This window comes from Labrus bergylta, chromosome 15, assembly GCF_963930695.1.
Source record: "Labrus bergylta chromosome 15, fLabBer1.1, whole genome shotgun sequence".
Classification (NCBI taxonomy): domain Eukaryota; kingdom Metazoa; phylum Chordata; class Actinopteri; order Labriformes; family Labridae; genus Labrus; species Labrus bergylta.
The window spans coordinates 9,830,444-9,850,721 of record NC_089209.1 but is presented as its reverse complement, the minus strand read 5'-3'; the positions used below and the strand labels follow the sequence as shown (position 1 = coordinate 9,850,721).

Sequence of the window (20,278 nt, the reverse complement as noted above, 5' to 3'; positions counted from 1 at the left end):
ACTACTGCTCCTGCTCTCAAATGATTGAGTCACTTATTACTGTAGTGACACGTGGAGCGGAGGTTTATATGGTTAATATGAGCGCCTGTACTTTCCTCTGACTAAAGTTGCTCATTGTGGAACTTTGGGTCCTTGCCCGTTATATTTTTAGCATATGTGTCATGTTTTCTTTACCGCTCTGAATGGCCTCAGTTTATTGTGAGTTACCGTTTGAGGACTGCCTTTGAATATTCCATTCTCTGTTTAGGGTGGGTTTTTCAAGGTGCCCCAACTTTAACTTTGTGGTACATACAAACTTTAATGTTCAGCGAAGCATCTAGGATCAAATAGAACTTACTAGAAGGGAATAGGGGTGCACCACTAAGTTATAAGTGCAGTTTCTGATCACTTCCTCAGCAGTTTTCTGGGTAGTTATTTGGTATTCGGCTGCCCCAGAATGCAGCTGATGATAGCAAGGGGCTGCTGGGGCTGTGCAGCTGAAAGGGGATCTTTGTTTGGCTGTGTAAAGTAAATGCAATGCTCCCCCTCCTCCTCCTTCTCCTGCTTTTTAGCTGTGACTTGAAGCTGTTATATAAAATCACCCTGTTTTGCTGCAAGAGTTTCAGATTGTATGCACATGTGGCATTGTGGGATGGAGCTGCAAACTCTTGAGTGCTCCAGGGCTTTGATGTTGTTAGTAAAAGAGAGTTTGCCTTGCCACAGATTATGTGTTATAATCCCACATGAGTCAACTCTACTGGTAAGAAGCAAACACACGGTTTAAAAAAAAAAAAACAGGTCACCCTTGAATATCTTCTGTCTAGACTAGTGGGTCCTACAATATCCTGGTCAGCACAGCGGTGAGGCGCTGTGATTGGATTTGTTGTCTGTCTGGGATCTAAGCCTGTCAGTCAGTTAGTTAGATAGCTGCTCAGCATGGGGAGCTTCAGAGGGACCGTCAGACCTCTGAGTCACTAGATAGTCCCTCCTGCATCCCAGACTTCCCCTTTCCAGTGGGCGTCATTGAGTTTGTTCACCGCTGAGCCTCTCAGTGCTGCTCACAATAGGCCGGAGATGAAAGATGTGTCACTGGAGGGTTCTGTCAGCGGGCTCTCTCTCTCTCTTCGCCCAGTGTCCACTCACCTCTTTGTATCATTTTCACTAAGCTTTAATAAGTTCAGCCAATACTTAAAGGGGCTGTGTGTCTTTCCTTAACCCCCACAAATACCAGACACATTTGACATCATACTCAATGAAAGGACAGTCAGTTATGTATGTGCGTTACCTCAAAGCAGCTATTGTAAATATTTGTGCATTGTTAACATTGCATGGCCTTTGTGTGAAATTCAGATGCCATTTGCTGATTATTAATAACCAAAACGTACAATACAGAATATTGTTTCTCTGTATTATAGGACGCGGTTGACGTCAGTCCTCATTATTCTGCTCAGCTCACCAGTCATGCTATTTGTAATGGTTTTGAAATCCCACATTAATCACTGGGGTGGATCCCTGTAAGTGGACATTATATTCTCTGATCATGAAGCAGGTTTCACTCAGACGGACCACCTCTTTTTGTATACTGAGGCAGGTCTGATCAATCATTAACCCGCAGGGACTGAAAGGCATGCCTTTTTCCTGTGGATGGGAGTGAAAGCTGCCATATTTGAGCACTCCTCTATTCAGTCTAGGTGTCCAGCATGGTGGAGTGCTCTCTTTCTACCCTGGTGGATTTTTAAGAGGACTTACAAGAGTTAATGTTGTCACTTATTATTTGCTGCAGATTTTGCTCAAATCAGCCCCTCTAGCTCTGAAAAGCAGAGATAAACACATAGCCCCATGTGTTTACTCTGCAAATACACCCCCTAACCAAACACACACACACACACACACACACACACACACACACATGCACCAGAGCTCTGCTGTCTGGCCTCACTTATGAGAAACCTCTCTGTTTTACTGGGTCAGCTTGTGACCTCCTGTTCTCTCATGTTTTTCTGCAGGTCAATGTTCGCGTCACCACCATGGACGCTGAGCTGGAGTTTGCCATCCAGCCCAGCACCACCGGCAAGCAGCTGTTTGACCAGGTACAGTGAACAGCAGCAGTGTCGTATTGACCTCTGGCGTCCATGTTGTTATCAATATGTGATCAGTAAAACTTTAAATAGATCCTGGATGTAAAATCTGAATATGATCCAGAGGCCTGTTAGCTAAGCATAGCATGAATACTGGAAATAAGGGGGGGACTGCTAGCATGTGTTGGTCCAAAGATGCTATCAGCCAAGCAGCATTTTAAATTATTAGAATTTCACTTCTTGTCTGCTTTATGAAGAAAAAAACAAAAGGAGTTGGGTTTTTGCAGGTAGTTCTTATCTGTCTTCTTATCCCTGACAGTTTCATTTTAAAACTGTTTTTTTGTACCAAATAAACAAACAAAATATGTAATGTTGTGCAATGAGCTTAAGATGTGCTACTAGGGCTATTTGTTTCCCCTTGTTTTCCTGTCTTTAGGGTTAACAATGCTAACATAAGTAGGGCTAAGCAACTGCTACCTCTAAGCATCACATTGTATGCACTGACATGAATGGTTACAGTCTCCTGATTTAACACTTGGGGGGGGGGGGGGGGAGCAAATAAGAGCCCGCCTGTTTAGCCCAGTGGTTACATTTTGTTTCCCATGTACAGAGGCTAAAGCAGCAGCCCTGACTTGGACTCCTACCACTCAGCCCCCTCTCAGCCCAAACTTCCTCCTCCCTGTTTCTGACTGTGTCCACTGTACTCTTACTAAGGCCCACATTTTTATTTTCTTTTTAACTATTCCTTTATGTGTTTGTTTTAATGTCATCCATTTTTAAACCACTATTGCACTAAAAAAAAAAAGAACCCATCTGAAATAATAGATTCTCACATGTATTTATAACATCTAAGAAGTCAAGTCTTCATCAGGTAGACTGTCACGTAAACAATCAGACTTTTTGGTGTGCAAAGAATTTCAGTTGTTTTCTAAACTTACAAACCGCTTCAGTCTTGGCTATCATCATCATCGTCGGCTAACTGGAGTGCCTTCACTGAGAGAGAATTGTGTTTGGAGAAAGTGTCTGACCTCATTATCATCCCGCCGAAGCTCTTTCTATTCATTACTTCCAGGTCTAAAAAGTTATCTGTTGCAGACAAGATTACGGAGCTTTTGGCTTGGAGAGTCCTTATCAGTCTGTGTCTTCTTGTCGAGGTCCAGGGAGCTTAATAAATGACTTTAACTCATTTCCTGTAATAAGCAGTAAAATGGAAGCTAACAAAGATGGCCTGAGGCAGTTATTTCCAATATGATGAATAATGGCATTATTGATGTTAAAAGTTCAGACTGAAGCCAGTTTGAAAGTCACACAGTGTCTGTACTAAGATTAAAGGCGAGGCCACAATAATGGAAACCTGAAGATTCCTTTTGTAGTTAAGCTCCCTCGTATTGAGTGTGTGGGTATATATAATCCTTGACATGATTATCACAAGTGATTCTCTTGTCACTGTGTTGTCTGGCAACATTTGAGGTAACCTGACACACATGTTCTTATTCTATCACTCTATCTTGTTATGAATAAAAAAATGTTGTCTATATGGTAAAAAGTAGATTATAACATGTTTTATTGTCATGAATGAATGCTAACAATTAACTAACAATTAACTAACAATTAATTAACAATTAACTAACAATTAACTAACAATTAATTAACAATTAACCTTCAATTGGCTGTCCTCAGCTCTTTAATCATGCATCTACCACCACACAACGGATGCAGTTATGTAACAAGCAAGTACAAGCATGATGTGATGAGGTAGTCATTTAAATTAGCTCTTGTTGTAGGTCACCATTGGGAAGCTCAGTGCCTGAACTCCAAATGTAGCCGTCATGTCATTAGCGTGCGCTCCTCTGAGGCTGTATGACAGCACTGGGGGAGGAAAGGCACTATTTTAGCCACTTCCTGCATAACTCGTTTTTCAATAGCAAGTGTAGCCGCCTGTGGGTGTTGTGGGTGCATGTCAGGGGATTCACACTTCATGTCAGGGAATGTTTTAGTCTACAGCAAAAAAAAAAAAAAAAACTCCCAAGTTGAACCTAATTTCTCTTGAAATCAAGAATAGCTGCTTAAGTCAGAAACTGATATTTTTGATTGATATTGCAAACACTGCATGCTAAGGGGGGTGTCAGCTAGTCAGCACTTTTGTTTTTTGACAAATAAGGATCTCTCATTGTGCAGTTCTGTTAAAGGAAGAAATAGCTGAGCACCTAGACATTTCTTTCTATTTATGGGTGTTGGTAAATTCCCTCACTTACGTGTTAGAAAGACTTCCGGCAAGCTGAGTACTGCTGATAATCACTCCTGGTGATAGTGTCAGAGACAGTTCATTCCTCTATTTTCGGGAAATTATCCTAGTTTAAAATTACAGATGATCTATGAAGCATTATCGCTTGTCTTAGCAGCTGCTCAGGGCGTCTTCACATTAATTTAGGTGACATTAAGCTTTAATTATCCCATCCCTGAAGTCTCTCAGCCGACTGATTCCATTTTGAATGTGTGCTTTGGCAGAAATCAGCTGCGAAGACCCGAGTACTCACAATGCGTTCAACAGGTTCTGTGGAAATGCTGACTAACAGACAGTGAGCTCATTTCCAGGGCCGGTGTGTCCCGTGTGGTCAGCGATGAACATAGCCCTTCATAGCTGCCACGCTGCTCTTAAAGAAATCCCCTGCCACTCCCCTACACGCCCTCTCAAGGTTTCACTTCCATGTGATGGTAAAGTGCCGTGCGTTGCACTTTGCTTTGAGGCGCAGTTACACAAATCACGGCTGTGGCGGCTTAAGCTAATCTACTGGTTAGTTACAGTATGTTAAACATTTTTTAGACCGCAAATCCAGATCACCTCTACTATATTAAATGTGGTCTTTAAAGGCTCTTTGTTGTAGCTATAGTGTAGTAAAAGCAGACGGAGCATTGAATTCAAACAGCTGACAAATGTGGCCACACTTTTAACAGCTCAGCAATGTCTTGAATTGAATCCAAGTCCAAATAATCCGGCTGACAGGTGTCAAAATATGAAACGAGTCCACTTACACACCCAACCCGTATGTAAAAGCCGCATTCAGAGGTGGCTTCCAAGCTGCTACAACTCTTTTTTTTCTACAGACACAAAACTATATGAACTCTTAACTAGGAGCCTTGTAACACATCGTTATCGTTATCGTTACAGTGTGGTCACAATGTGTGGTCTCATAGTAATAGACCCACTGCTCCGCTCACCACCACCACAAAACACCTTTATCTTTGTCAGAAGGGTCAGACTGGTGGAACCCCTCCCTTCCCCTCCTCCTCCTCCCCCTCCTCCTCCTCAGTGGTTGAGGACTCCTCGATCTCCAGCACAGAGGATGCAGTGCGTAATGCTGTTTCAGCCCAGTGGCATTCCTCTCTCTCACCACAGGGCCCGTGCTCTCATGAAGCAGGCACACAGACTTTCACTCTCTTGTCAGGTCGCTGTAACACGAGGCCGCCTTGCACCCTGAAGTAATACTAACTGTTCCGACAGCTTCTGCTCCTCCAACCTAAGACCAGCCTGGAGTGGGCGGTGACGCTGTAGTTAAGAATTTGATAGAAACTTTAGCTTTCTTTGGCCTTTTCAATAAGCTTTTCAATCATTGCCAGAATGAAGTAGACCTCGTCTCTCTGCTTATAACAGCTTGTAAAGGCAGCTTTGGCCCAGTGTTTTTGTTTAGGTCTTGGAAAGAAGCATAAAGCAATGAATAAAATTTCCTCAACACAAGACCTTAGAAGGTCTTCCATTCTTCTGGCTTAAAGGAGACATTATACACCTATTGACTGACATCATGATTTGTTTGAACACTGTTCATACTTACTGGACTCTATACCGTATTTAATTCTGTTTTTGTGCAAACCCCTACCAAACATTGCCTTCACTGCTTGGCACTATCTTGGAAGTTCAAAGTTTATAAGGGGATAGTGACGATATTAGTAGAAACTTTGAGGGTGGTTAATCAATTGATTTATTTTCTGCTAATTGTGCAGATCCAGTTCACGCCTGATGGATTAACGATAACATCAGGGATAATGGATAAATGATGCTATGGAAGAACAGTAAAAGTTGTTTTCTTTTATTATTTTTTCTAATTTTGGTTAAGTATTATGTGTTATGTGTAACAAGTGTTTACATTTGCTGACAATAATACTTTTTTTTTGTATGAAATCAAACAACTTGACTTAATTGTTGCTCAACTTGACATGAATAGCGCTTAAATAGATGACGTCATTCATGAGCATGATTTTTGTCTATATCAGACCAGAGACTTTCATTACCAATTGTGATTGAATTGTTAAACAACCAAGACAACAACTCAAAATGCTTTGAACCTAGACAGAATCAAATGTCATCTTGTGTACAAAAAAGGAGAATGTATTTATATTTATGATATAATATTACTCAGAACAAATGTCTGAAACATCAGTGCCTCATGACACACATTGGAGCCACGTAGCAACTGATTAAAGTGAGGGCAGCCTGCCAAACCAACCTGCTGTGATGTTAGTTAACTAAACCTGTGTTCCCAAAATGAGATTTAATCCCTCTTTAATGAACCCTACAATTTTTCACTATACTCTATCAGCCGTTTTTAAAGGGCTGGTTTATCTTCTTTTTTTTTTTTCAAATAAAGTGAAATCGCTGTTCATGGAGGTAGCTGTGTGGTTGCCCAATCTGTTTCTCTGCCTCTCACTCTGCACACCCCCAAGCAAAAAAAACCATCATGAAAGGGCTGATTGTTTTCTGACTTTTTCATTTCAGGTGGGATGCAGCATGAACTGCTCTCTCATTTCAGGCCCCGTTTACGTCTTATTCTTGTTATGGCTCCAAATACAATCCGTCAGAAAAGGTCAATGATTCAAAACTAGTCGATTCTTTCGCTCACAGGTTGGCCTGCCCTGTATTTATTGTCGTCCAATCAATGGTGGGAGTCTGATTTTTATTCTAACTTTGGCTGAAGGTTATCATTAAGGGCAAGCGTTTTGCAACCGGGTAACAATAACAGCACCTCACCTGGAGACTGGGTGGGGAATTTGGCAGTGATGCATTTAAAATAGGGCTTGGAAGAGGGATGGTCTCACTTCACAGTGCACACACATACAAAAACACACACAAAACATATATTCCTACATAGCACTGATGGAAAATTACCCTCTGAAGTCCATAAAGGGCCTCTGGAAGTTGACTTTTTTTCCCTGCCAGGAGCCAGTGGAAAAATGGTCGCTCCTTGTGCAGCACAAGTGATTATTCCAGATCCATAACTGGGTTTTCACTTTCTGCCTCAAATACTAAGAAAAAAAAAGCCTTCAAATTGCTCCTCAGCAGACTTGTTTCCTGTGCAGTTGAAATTAAAGCTGGGCTCTTAATCCGCCTTTTAGACGTTAATAACGAGAAGTTTTTTTGGCAAGAACTCGCTGCTGCCTTCTTAGTCTGTTCCTGATGTCAGAGACAGGATGCTTCATGCAGCACGCCCTCGTTATCCAGTATCTCTCCCCCTCACTGCTCAAACAATAAGACCGCTTTGTTTCAAAACCTGCCCGCATCATGCTTTCACATGCTCTGGCGTATTGCGACACACAGACAGATGTGAGTTGAGTGCAAGTAGAGAAAACACTTGATTTAACATATTCTTGAAATATTCTACATTAAAATGAGACAGTACGGAAAATGCTTCGAGGACTGCACTCTTTTGGTTATGGGGCATCTGCTCTCAGATATAAAAGTACATTTTAAGATATTTGGGGATCACCACTTTCTGATATTTTAGAGCTTAAATAATGTTCACTGATTAATCAATAAAATAATTGGCTGATAGATCAGTCATGGACACAAGTTTACAACCCTCCAGCCAATCTCAAGTTGGACAATCTGACAAAATCAGCACTAGAGAGCATCCCCAAGAGAGGGAGAATCTTTTATACATTGCCCACATTACTTCAAACAACAAACATGTAGTGTTTAAGAGGTTTAGGAATGAACTCTGAACTCTGTCCTGGCAGCAGTTGAAAGTGGTTAATATCATTACCACAGCTTAGTCCAAACTCACACCTGTGAAAGTGTCATACTATTAGGGTGTTTCTGCAGCTCAATCTGGCGCCTGACACCTTAAGGTGAGAGTCTTAAGACCTCACCCGTTTCTGTTAATCCTTTAAAGGCGTTTTTCACCACTCCGTGACAAAGAAGGAATGGTTGACTGTGTACTGATATTTAGCTTTTGAAAAGCTGGTTCCAAGGTTGTTTTGCTTGGACTATCTTTTAAAACGTTTTTTTTTTCCCGCCCCACTATAACGTAAGAAATACCTTTTACCTCTTGAACGTTGTCCTCTGGGAAGTTATTACGTATTTAAGTCATTTTTCACCAATTCACCAATGTATTAACAACCAAAAAGAAGAATACAAAAAAAGTTTCTTCTATTGATACGGTGTTTAAACACTTCTCTCCTCTGTGCAGGTGGTTAAAACCATCGGCTTACGGGAGGTCTGGTACTTTGGACTCCAGTACATGGACGCTAAAGGTTACCACACTTGGCTTAAACTGGACAAAAAGGTAAGCTCATCTTTCAAATATGTCTGATGATACTGTCTTTATTACCATTGTGAGGTCATTATAAAAGTTTCCAGTGTGTAACAATACTTAATCTTTCAAACATGACCCATTTAAGTTCTAAATACTGTAAAGGATTAGACAACACAATGTTTTTTACAGTGTGATACTACAGTTATTATTCCACAATATGTCAGTAGAGACAAGTGTTTCATTAGTTTTCAAAGGTATTGATGTTGTTACTTTCCTTCCCATTGAGTGGAATTCCACAAACATTACATATCATGATGCCTATCACCTACATACCTACATGCTCACTCTGGTATGTCCCAACTTTTCCTGCGGAGTCAAACTTAATGAACAATAGAGAAAGAATGATTTATTTGAATACATCCGGTACTTAGAGCTCCAGTGTTTGCCTTTCAGTCAATGAGTGACCAAAGTATTACAACATGCATATATTCACATGCTGTATTGTGGTATCCCCCACAATAGACGTTGTTTGGTATCTGCGCAGGGCTGCATGCAAACAGCTGGAGGCAGATTATTTGACAGGAGAGTGAACTTTTTGTGAACCAGAGCTGCTGCCTTGTTGTCCCTGAGTGAACGCCGGTCACTGTACCTTCGCTAACCTCTCCATTCCTGCGGCTGCTCACTTTGTGACTCGTCTTATGTGTGATGCAAAAGACCAGAGGAAAGAAGTGAAGCTTATTAACAGGGTTCCAGATGATCTAGATTGTTCTGGTATCCCAGTTTCAATACCACCCTTTTAGCATTCATAACCAGTTTGATATTGATCTTTTTTTAAGAAGCACCCCAATGATGTTATGGGTAAATAAAATGGGTAAAACCATCTGTGGCATCATTTTAAATCTGGAATAAACTGCCTCCAGTCATGTCACACAAGTCAGAATTGTTGAATGCAAATGTTGTAAAAATGTAGGGGTGTGTTTTTAGAAAAGTGAGTTCACCAGACCTCTTAGCCAGCTCCTCATCTCTCTTTGATGCAAGCAGCTCAAGGCAACATTAGCCACAGCGAGCACAACACGGTTACATTTCAGACACAACTGACACCTGTAGAGTTGCAGTGTGGGTAATGTTGCTACCAGGATTTAACAAGGAGTACACTATAAGAATGATTGGTCCTGTTCTGCTTCATTAGTGTTTATATCTTTTCTTTACCTATATGGTTCGGAGTTGGATGATTACAAGAGCTAACAACACCTTTCTCTACCGGCTTAATGCCTCATAAACCGAAGACCAGTACATAACGAGATTTATCAGAAATGTCCAGATGAATGGCTCTCTGGCTGAAACACTTGTAGGAAATCATGCCAATGTTTCTTGGTTATCTTTGAAATTAGCTTATTTGCATTTTACAATCAAAAACAAGGCGAGAGAGAGAGAGAGAGAGAGAGAGAGAGAGAGGGGTTGTTGTGGCCTCTGTCAGCAGCAGTAAACTGTACACAGTGTGCTGACACTGCTCACCAGCACAATGCCTCGCTTAGATTGGAATATTCCCGGCCCCATTCTCTCCATCAAGACCGCTCAGTTCCTGTTTTGAAATTAGAGGAAGAGGCAAAGTTTATTAAAGTTTATTTCCACTGAATGAGAGTGAAGTAGATTTCCTTTTGATAAGGTCAATGCACCATTAAACCTACACGACGATTTCCTTAACACTGAAAGGGAATATTATCTCATGTTGCTGAGTATGTTTCCTCTGTAGCACATAATGCAAATAATTTATGGGTTTGTAAGCAAAGCGCCGGCATTTTCATTTTTTATTCCAGTTAAACTTAACACAAACTGAATGGATTTGTTCTCAAAATGAAGTCAGTCAAAGTCTTGATTTGTACCCTATACATGTGTGGACATTCAACTTAGTACATTACACATTTTCTGCTGGTTTGTAATGTAGGAATAGTGTGATAATGCCCTTTTCCACTCTCTTGCAACAAATTGCTGTGGATGGAATTATTGCTGCAGCCACTGTCACATTTGTGCGGCTTGTATACTTCTTATGCCCGCAGCCGTTCAGCCTTTATATACTGAATGTTCTTTAACTTTCTTGACAATTCCTCACCAGGTGTCCTCCCAGGATGTGAAGAAGGAGAACCCACTGCAGTTCAAGTTCCGCTCTAAGTTCTTCCCAGAGGACGTGTCGGAGGAGCTGATCCAGGACATCACCCAGAAGCTTTTCTTCCTGCAGGTGAAAGAAGGCATCCTGAGCGACGAGGTTTACTGTCCGCCAGAGACGGCCGTGCTGCTGGCGTCCTACTCCGTTCAAGCCAAGTTTGGAGACTACAACAAAGAAGTCCACCGACCGGGATACCTGCTGTCTGAACGCCTGCTACCACACAGGTGAGAGGTGCTGGTGGCTTCAGAAGATAGAATCAAGCTTTTGAGGAATTAGAGAGGGAGAGAGGGAGAGAGAGGGAGAGAGAGAGAGAGAGAGAGAGGGGGAGAGGGGGAGGGGGAGAGGGAGAGAGGGAGAGAGAGAGAGAGGGGGAGAGGGGGAGAGGGAGAGAGGGAGAGAGGGAGAGAGAGAGGGAGAGAGAGAGAGAGAGAGAATAGTCGAAGTAACAATCCAAATGTTCACCCTTTACTGGAGTATTAAGTTTCTAACTCTCTTTATAATCATTCATTTGTAGATACATACTTGTGATGAAGTTTAAAATGAAACAAAAACATATCAGATTAGCTCCTTTCTCTCACCTGTCCATTCAAGAGAAAAATCACAGTGCATCATGAATCATGGCACACGGCAGAGTCAAGAGTGCTTTTTCTTTTAGTATTTTCATGGTTAAGAGCACGAGGAGCACCTTCCTCTCACTACGGAACAAGGACTCATTTGGATGGGTTTGACAGGGACTGGTGACAAAGTGTAAACCGATGTGCTAGGCAGGAACATGCAATGATGTGGAGGTGTGAAAACCAACAGCTCAGATATAATGCCAAGGACAAGATGTTATTGTTTATTTTTTTATTAATGTAGGTGTACTGTTGCAATGACAGTCTGGAAGTCATTGTTCTCCCATGTGTAATATGGTTTACAGAGAATAAATGAACGGAGAGGAAAGTCCTTTCTACAACATGCTGTTGGGGTCGAGCTACTTTTAAGATTTATTTTAATTATCAACTCTGCCTGGTTAGAAGTAATGCCATTTTTCTATGTATTTGAATGGGTTGTCATTTCAGAAAGTAGAATAGAACTAAAATAGACTTAAAGTAAATAAAAGGGTTTGAAAAGAAGGTGCCACATTAGATCAAGTTTCCAACGTCTTTATCAGGATTAACCCCTTAGATATGCTTGTTATGAAAACTAGATATACATCTTGTTTTCAAGAGGTCTCAAGTCTCTGCAAGATGCAATGCTTGACGTTTTTCAAACAAAAGCAAAAAATATCCGATTTTTGGTTGAATGTTGGTGGACTCTGTACTCATTAAGCTGATCTCTTCTTCTTTCCGCTCTCTTGCAGAGTGCTGGAGCAGCACAAGTTATCCCGAGAGCAGTGGGAGGAGAGGATTCAGGTGTGGCATGAGGAGCACAATGGGATGTTGAAGTGAGTGTGTTTTATTGAATAAAGTGCATGCACTTGAGAGATTCATGAAGAGAATAATAACATCATGTGGTCGTCGGTCCGTCCGTTCTTGCAGGGAGGACGCTATGCTGGAGTACCTGAAGATCGCACAGGACCTGGAAATGTACGGAGTCAACTACTTTGACATAAAGAATAAGAAAGGAACAGAGCTGAGGCTGGGAGTGGACGCACTGGGACTCAACATTTATGAGAAAGATGACAGGTAAGCACAGCATTTTCTCTTTTTAAGTGTCTGCCTGAGACAGCAGCTGAAACCCTGTGACAGAGAGCTAAACTGGCTGGGCCAGCTCCATGTCTGCACTTCACCACTCTTCCTGTTCCTCTGCAGAGAGTATGACAGGAATAACAATGAAGACCAAATGTGTGCAGGTTTTGAGAGGAGCATTTCAAAAGACAGACTTGAAGATTTAGACTCAGCAGTTTGCTTTAATCACTTGTTTTTTATTTTTAAAAAACAGTTTTTTTTTAAGTTCATCATGGCAAATCTCTTAAGCTATACTCATTTATTATCCTGAGATTTTAAGGTTTTAATAGACGCTAACGTAATGTGTGAATATGTGACATAGAAGTTGTGTGCGTTCTGCTTATAACTGTGCCTGTTTATAGCGAGTGTATCATGGTCTTTTGTTGATAAGTAGGACATCTTTTGTTAACAGCTGTGCTTATCGAGGTACAATTACTCCTCTTCATACTGCTGAATGATAAAACTAGACTCCTGAAGCTCAGAAAAGGCTTCAGGTGAGAGGCCGTGTTTGTGTGCAATTTTTACAGAACAGGTTGGCCAATAAGGCGATGAGTTTATTTGACCATTTTGGTTCATGGAGCACAGATTATTTCCTCCTGACTCAAAGCAGGCTGCACCCACACACCTGTAACCTCGGGATACACCTGCTGTTCATCCTCAAACACTGTGACATAAAAAAAAAAAAAAAGCATGGATAACTCTTGTATTTGCTTTTCTATGTTTTTTTAAAGCTTTAAGGCAAACCGACTTTTCAGTGTAGAAAGGGTGTTGCCTGGATCCAGCCTGGTGTTGGCTGTGATTGCCACTTTGTTTATAGGGCGAGACAGTTTGGGAGGTAATCACCCTCCATTTGTTTAAATGAGCTGATGAGCTCTGAGGCCTCCCGTGGCTGACTGCTGGCCTTGTCTGGAGTGAAGTGCACCGACTGTGTTAAAAGAGCACTCTATCCCAGGTGACTCTCCTCTCAGTCACTGACCCGGAGCTGGAAATCTCTGCAGCTCTCTCGCTCTCACTCTGCTGCTCTGGCTCTCTGAGTTTCGTCGCGGTTCGCTGCCAGATTGGAGGTCTTCTTATGTTAAGCTGGCTGCACCCCACAACTCTCATGCCAGTGTCTGTTGAAAGCAGTGTGGTCGACTTTGTCTGCCTCAGTGGAAGAAATGAACACAGCAAGTTGATGACAGGGTAATGACACAGTTCAGCAAGTCAGGCCTTTAATTGGACATTCACCGTCTAATCCTTTGTCTTTTAGCAGCTCAAGAAGTCTAAATGATTTAATTACGTTGAATACTATTATGGTATAAAGTTACCCCAGTCTCTCATTTGGCCTTATTTAATGTTAACTGTGACACAAAACTTCCCAACAAGAGAGAAACACACTGTAAAATAACAAACAGTGTCGTCGTGTGAGTCTCTCTCGTTATGTGCTCCCTGGGATCAGCAAAGAAATGCCTCTCCTCCACGGTGCCCTCTGCTGTAACCATGGCTACGCCGACTGGTTTTTCAAGCTGTGCGGCACTTAAGAATGTGAGGCTAACCTACAGCACCGTCTCTCCAACAAGGGCAGCCGGCCCACAATGCAGCAGTGCAGCCAAAGGCTTTGCCGAGGCTCTGTCTGGTGCTGGTTTAACTCCTTGTGCTCAGCTGCTCTGTTGAACCCACAGCTCCGCTCATTTAGCTGATTTCAGAGGTTTTGTTGAGCTAAAGCTTCATCCTAGCAACCGTCCTGGTCACACATACAAACAGAGAAGCCAGTCAGAGATCACATTCACTCATTCGAGGTTAAATTTAGGAAATGCAAGATTTCAGCAACTCAATTTCAGAGAAAGTTTGCTCGAGCGGCAATGAGTGTGGATGAAGGTTTTTCCCTCTCAAATGATCAACTACTATTTCCATAACTGATCGTGTGGTTCAAGTAATATTTAAGGAAGTAATAACTAAAATGTTCTCAGGTTCCCTCTTAAAGGTGAATATTTTCTAGTTTCTTTTCCCCCACTTTTACACTAAAAAGATAATCTTTGGCTTGTTGAAATAAAACATTTTAGGACATCAACCTAGATTTTTTAGAAGTACTTTTTTCATATTATCTGAGACTTTACAGACCCAGATATTACTCAACTAACTGAGAAAATATCTACATGTCAATCAGCGATGAGAATCAAACTGTTTCAGTTCTCTCTCTTTGGCATCTAGCTGCTGAAACGAAAATAACTGTTTTGATTATTGATAAGTTGTTATTTATTCTTAAAAATACAAACTCTCATCATATTTAACTTCTTTATATTTGTTAAAATGCAATAATGAACTGGATACTACTTTACTGTTAGTTGGACATGATAGGGATTTTGAATATCTACAGAGGTTTACATGTTTAGACATTATGATATATTGTAAGTTCCACTTAAAAAAATATTATAAATAAATATGTTCTTGTGTTTTTGTCACTAGATATGAGTTTTTAAAGTCAGTAGTCTGGTTGTTTCAGACTCACAGGTCTTACCAGTCATTGCTGTTCAGTTCTAATATTCCCGACATGTTTCATGGGTCTTTCATGAAACATGTAGAAACTCGTCTTTCATACATGAGTAACGTTTGCTTCAGAACGCCACACATCACAACAAACTCCGAAAATGTTTTCAGCAACAACGGTCACTTTTCTAAATCACTGCAGCTGTCAGCAACAATGTATGAACAGCATCACAGCGCAGGTATTTCCTACAAACATGGATTCATTGACAGCGCACGGCTCCACAAACCTCCGGGCTCTGATTTAAAAAAAATATATTTAATCGCTGAGATAACTTCCACATTGTTTTCTCAATTCCTCAAGCATGTGTCAGGGTCAGTGATGGAATGAAATTCCAGTTCAGGCGGTACAGTTTCACAGCAGCACAGTTTCTAGATTACAACACTGTCGGGCCCGTCAGTGTTTACTGTGCTACTTTGTATTGTGCTGAATGAGATTGGCATCCGTTCAGTGTGTCTGGCACAATGGAACGTGGAGCCACACCCAGCTTTTATCCCTGTTATAACAGTCGCTCTGTACGAGGTTGTTTTAACATTACACTGTGTTGTGGTGAACTTCATGAAATAAACGACTTGTGTGACTTTATTTTAGCGTCTGATTAAGTGACGAACTATCGATACCCAAAGTGCCATGTATAACTGTCAAAGTGATATCTACAGTTTACATACTCAATCTGCTTTACAGACCTAAACCATCATTTATTCACAAATAAGAAAGAAAACCTTTAAGTTAAGAATCAGAATACATGAAAATTTCCTTTTTTAAAGATTCTCAACATCTGGCCACTTAAAAAAAGCCACTCAGATACTAAGTAGGCTCGTTACTGTGAAGCGTTCATTAGAAAACAGGCCACACTCCAGCGATGAATGTTTAAACAATGCTGTTGTGTACTCTGTAGACTATGTAGCTATTGTTTTAAAAAAAATTCTGTGTCTTTTGCGTCAAAAGTGTGACAAAATTGGGTTATAAAGCTGATATGTTCAGTAAGCTGAAGTTCAGTACGACACTTTAATGTTATTGTCTGCGTCGTCACCTCCACAGATTGACCCCAAAGATTGGCTTCCCCTGGAGTGAGATCAGAAACATTTCCTTCAACGATAAGAAGTTCATCATCAAGCCCATCGACAAAAAGTCTCCGGTGAGTAATGAGTTATTATTTTATTTCACACATTGATTTTTCTGAATCTAAAACGTCTCCCTCTCCTCTTAGAGGTCTGCTAGTTGTGTTCTTCCTCACATAAAGTGAAGCACTGAAGGCAAATTAAGCTTCAGTGTGCGTCTGTACTTAAGCTCTCTGCTTCCATTTTACCTGCGGCATCATGTTTCTCTGCCGTGAAGAGAAAAAACCATTAGACAGATCCTCAGCGGGATGCAGCACACAGAGCAGCCGGGGTATCTTTCTAGGGGATGCTATTAGTGGTGAAATCACTCAGCAGACTGAGAGTTGTATATCTTATCTGTGTAGGCCAGGCTGCACTCTCTATAGTGCTGTTTGTTGCAGTAATCTGTATTAAAAAGTTCCCTGCACCTGCTCTGGGCCAGCACTGACGTCTTTGTCCTTTTATCAGAAAAAGCACAAAGGGACAGGCCGCTTCATTCAGCCCTGTATTTGTTTGATTGTCCTCTCCTTATCCACTGTGTCTGTTTCTTCTCCACATTTCAGGACTTTGTGTTTTATGCACCAAGACTGCGCATAAACAAGCGCGTCCTGCAGCTGTGCATGGGCAACCACGAGCTCTACATGCGCCGTCGCAAGCCAGACACGATTGAGGTGCAGCAGATGAAGGCACAGGCCCGAGAGGATAAGCAACAGAAACAGTTGGAGAGGTATGCAAATGTACCAGCGACGAGCGGTTACGTTTGAGTTGAAAACAGCATCAGAATGCTTCAAAGGGGCGTGATGTCATGACTTCATGTTAAAACATTTTGAAAATATAAGCAACGCCAAATCACCTGTTCTGAGATGTGTAGTATTAGAACTTAGAGGAGTTTAGGGCTTCAACTAAATAATGATTATTCAATCCACTTGAGCTCTAAAAACTAAATTAGTCCAAGGGGAGGTGGGGGGGGCAATTCCTGGGGCGGGTAATTTAAAGGAACATACAAACAGGACAAAATAAACCAATTAATTAACCACTACTGTTTGCTATCTTATGTCACTTTTATGATCTGTATCTATTTGTGAACATTTTTCATGAATAAAATGATGAATCATTTAGTCTATGAAAATCATAAATCAGTAGAAACTGCTTGTAAAATGTCCCAGATCCAAAGAGGCAAATTTTTTGTCAATACAACAGCACAGAGTTCTTCAAGCTGTCATATGAAACGGACAAAAAAAGGAAGAAATGTCTGCTGCTTCTAGTAGAAATATTCATTGCAGCTTTACTGGAGTTTTCTGATAGAGCTGGCTTATTCTTAAACTACATCTCAGTCACTATTCTGTAGAGCTGAACAGACTTTAGTAAAAATTTGTTTGTTTCCATGGAGATAGACTATGCTGGATTGGTTTGTGATGTAATCACATCAGGAGACGGTGCTACAACCAACAGAGCACTCATGAATAGTTTGGCCTTGTTCTCTGCTGTCTGAACCATCTTTACAAAAACACAATTCACATGTGGAAGTGGAACATCCATTCACTTGACAGTATCACAGAATTCCTTTTTTTTTAAGTGTGGGAAACGTGCTTCCTGTATTGGCTGAACTGAAAGTGAATGGATGTTGACCCTGATCTCAGTTCCAGCTGCCGGCTCCTCTGTCTGCTCCGGACAGCTGTTCAAACACGGTGATGTAACGGCAGGCAGACAACACAGTGAATACCAGAGGGAGAGCCATTAGATCACCAGGCTTCAGTGGACAGAGAGTGAGGGTTCTAACACACAGAAGCTCAAAGTGGTCAGTGTCTGTGAGAGAGGCTGGGCTTGAGTCCAAACACACGCTACAAGGTTTTGATGAAGCCCTCAAAAGTGTTAGTTTAGACACTATTAACACCTGACGGAGATATCAAATAAGTCATAAAGTAATCATTATAGTAGCACAAATAATGATCGATTGATGCATCCGAAATAAATAATTTTCTAGACAGGAGGTCGGGTTCAAACTGTGTGATTGGACTAAACGGTTAATCAGAAACACAATAAAAGACTCTGTGAGGAACTTTCAAGTTGTGACCATTTTGATTTTGTCAAGAATTAGTGTGAGAAATGATTTCTGATAAATACATATTAATCCATCTTAATTCTGAATGTGCAACATTCAACTCACAATGACTCTTTGGCATAGATATCGTTTTTTTAAAAGGCTGTTTCTGCAGCTTTCTGATAATGTTTTCATCTGACACCCACCCTGTAACAGGATGACAGGATGACCTTCTTATACAAGTCATTTCTAGAAGGAGTCAGTCTTCTTCCTGATGGTCTCCTTTGCTTCCTGAAGGTCATTAAGATGCACCAGTATTCATTTCCGTCTGTTTCATTGGAGTAACAAAAAAAAAAAAACCCTCACTGGAGCTTTAATAATGAAAATGGTCTGCAATATCAACACCTAAAATAGATTGTTTAGGGAGATGCCTAATTGTGGATCATAAATAAAACGATAAATCAGGGGACGCTGGTAGCCTAGTGGTAAGTGCGAGTGCCACATGTACGGAGGTTATCGTCCTTAAAGTGGGCGGCCTGGGTTTCAAATCCAACCTGTGTCCTTCTCCACTCTCTCTCCCCCTGATTTCTGACTCTGTCTTATATCTCATTAAAGGCATAAACGCACCAAAACAAACCTTCAAATCATTACATAACTGCTTCAGGAACAAGTCATGGGTATTCTCAATTGTTTGTGTCATAGTATAGATTGAGCAACTACTAATTCATTCAAACATTAGAGATCATCAGAGCAGCTTGTGCATCTCTGTGTCTCGTGTACGAATGTGTGCGTGGGCTCACCGACTGTCTCTGTTTGTGAGCTGTAACTCCAGCATGCACCAAACAGTGTCAGCCATCTTTGTCGGCTCACGGCAGCACTGTCTTATCTGCAGGGCCCATCTGGATAACGAGAAGAAGAAGAGGGAGGCCATCGAGAAAGAGAAGGAGCAGATGGAGCAGGAGAAGCAGGATCTGATGATGAGGCTCATACAGTTTGAGGAGAAGACCAAGAAGGCAGAAAGAGGTGAGGGGGGGACCGAGGGGGCTTTCATGTGTGTTTGGGTGTGTGTGAGTTAATATTGGCAGGTAGTTGAAAGAGAAGCAAACAGGTTGTGTGCATGTGTCATGTTGTGTAAACGCTCTGAAGGTTTGAGTGTTAGCTGAAACACTTCGGAGTCTAGTAATGAGTATTAACAGCATGAAACTGTACGATACATAATGTGATGAATCTTGTGTTTTTTTTCTTTTGTTTAGATTTTCTGTGATTCAGTGTCCAAACAAACACAATCCTTTAAATCTAGTTTGACCTGTTTCTGCTCACGCCATCTCACCTACAGGCACTTGAAAACACGTTTTTTTTTTTTAACACGTTTGATCTTAAGACACACAGATTTACATACAGGAAGCTAATATGCTCATTAGCTAATTGGCTTTTAGGATCATGATTGTGAGTCCTCCTTAATAAATACTTATAAACATATTCTTTAGTAAAATCATAACATTGGACTTTTCCTTGTTCAACTAATTAACTTTAAATCTCTGGATTACATCAGAGCATTGGTTTAAAGGCTGTTGTTAGCCAATAATAAACAGCAACGCGCTGTAGAGGGTTAGCAATGTGCTCACAGTAAAAGACTTTGACAGGTTAGGAAATGTTTTCAAAAGTTTATCTTGTTTGAATTACTGGTTCCTAGTTTTAAGAGAGGCTAGGAAAAAAAAAAGGGGGGGTCAAACAAACTACTCTTTGAAAGGCAATTTAAAAAATGTATCAACAATGTTCTCCTCCTCTGGACACATTTTTCCATTTCCTGCTGTTTCTTTTGTGTCACGTCAGTGGAAAAAACCAAACAACACACCTGTTGAAAGATGTTATACACTTATAGCGTGTCCATTATAAAGAAATATGAACTGTTCAGAAGCCAGGGCAACATGCGTCTGCTCTGATGTTGTTAAAGAATATAAGAAGTGCACATGCTCACATAGAACATGATACACACTTACTAGAGAGTTAATTCAAAGGTGTTTTGGTAAAAAATATGTCCAAAGGCCTATTTGGTGGGATACAGATAAGTGGGGGGGAGGAAAGAAGGTTGTGAATCACTGTTATACTATGCAACTTACAAACATTTAAACTGTGCGTATGTTTTTTTTTTTTTT

At 41.0% G+C, this 20,278-nt stretch overlaps 1 protein-coding gene across 1 annotated transcript in view; it reads left to right on the top strand.

The window, feature by feature from the left end:
• ezrb (ezrin b) overlaps window positions 1-20,278 on the top strand; it is a 30,106-nt gene that overhangs the window by 4,120 nt on the left and 5,708 nt on the right. Inside the window, exons 2-9 of the mRNA XM_020628504.3 lie at window positions 1,986-2,069; window positions 8,519-8,614; window positions 10,698-10,972; window positions 12,091-12,174; window positions 12,269-12,415; window positions 16,023-16,119; window positions 16,645-16,808; window positions 19,015-19,145. Of these exons, the coding sequence (XP_020484160.2) occupies window positions 1,986-2,069; window positions 8,519-8,614; window positions 10,698-10,972; window positions 12,091-12,174; window positions 12,269-12,415; window positions 16,023-16,119; window positions 16,645-16,808; window positions 19,015-19,145 (1,078 nt within the window). The remainder of the gene's footprint in view (window positions 1-1,985; window positions 2,070-8,518; window positions 8,615-10,697; window positions 10,973-12,090; window positions 12,175-12,268; window positions 12,416-16,022; window positions 16,120-16,644; window positions 16,809-19,014; window positions 19,146-20,278) is intronic.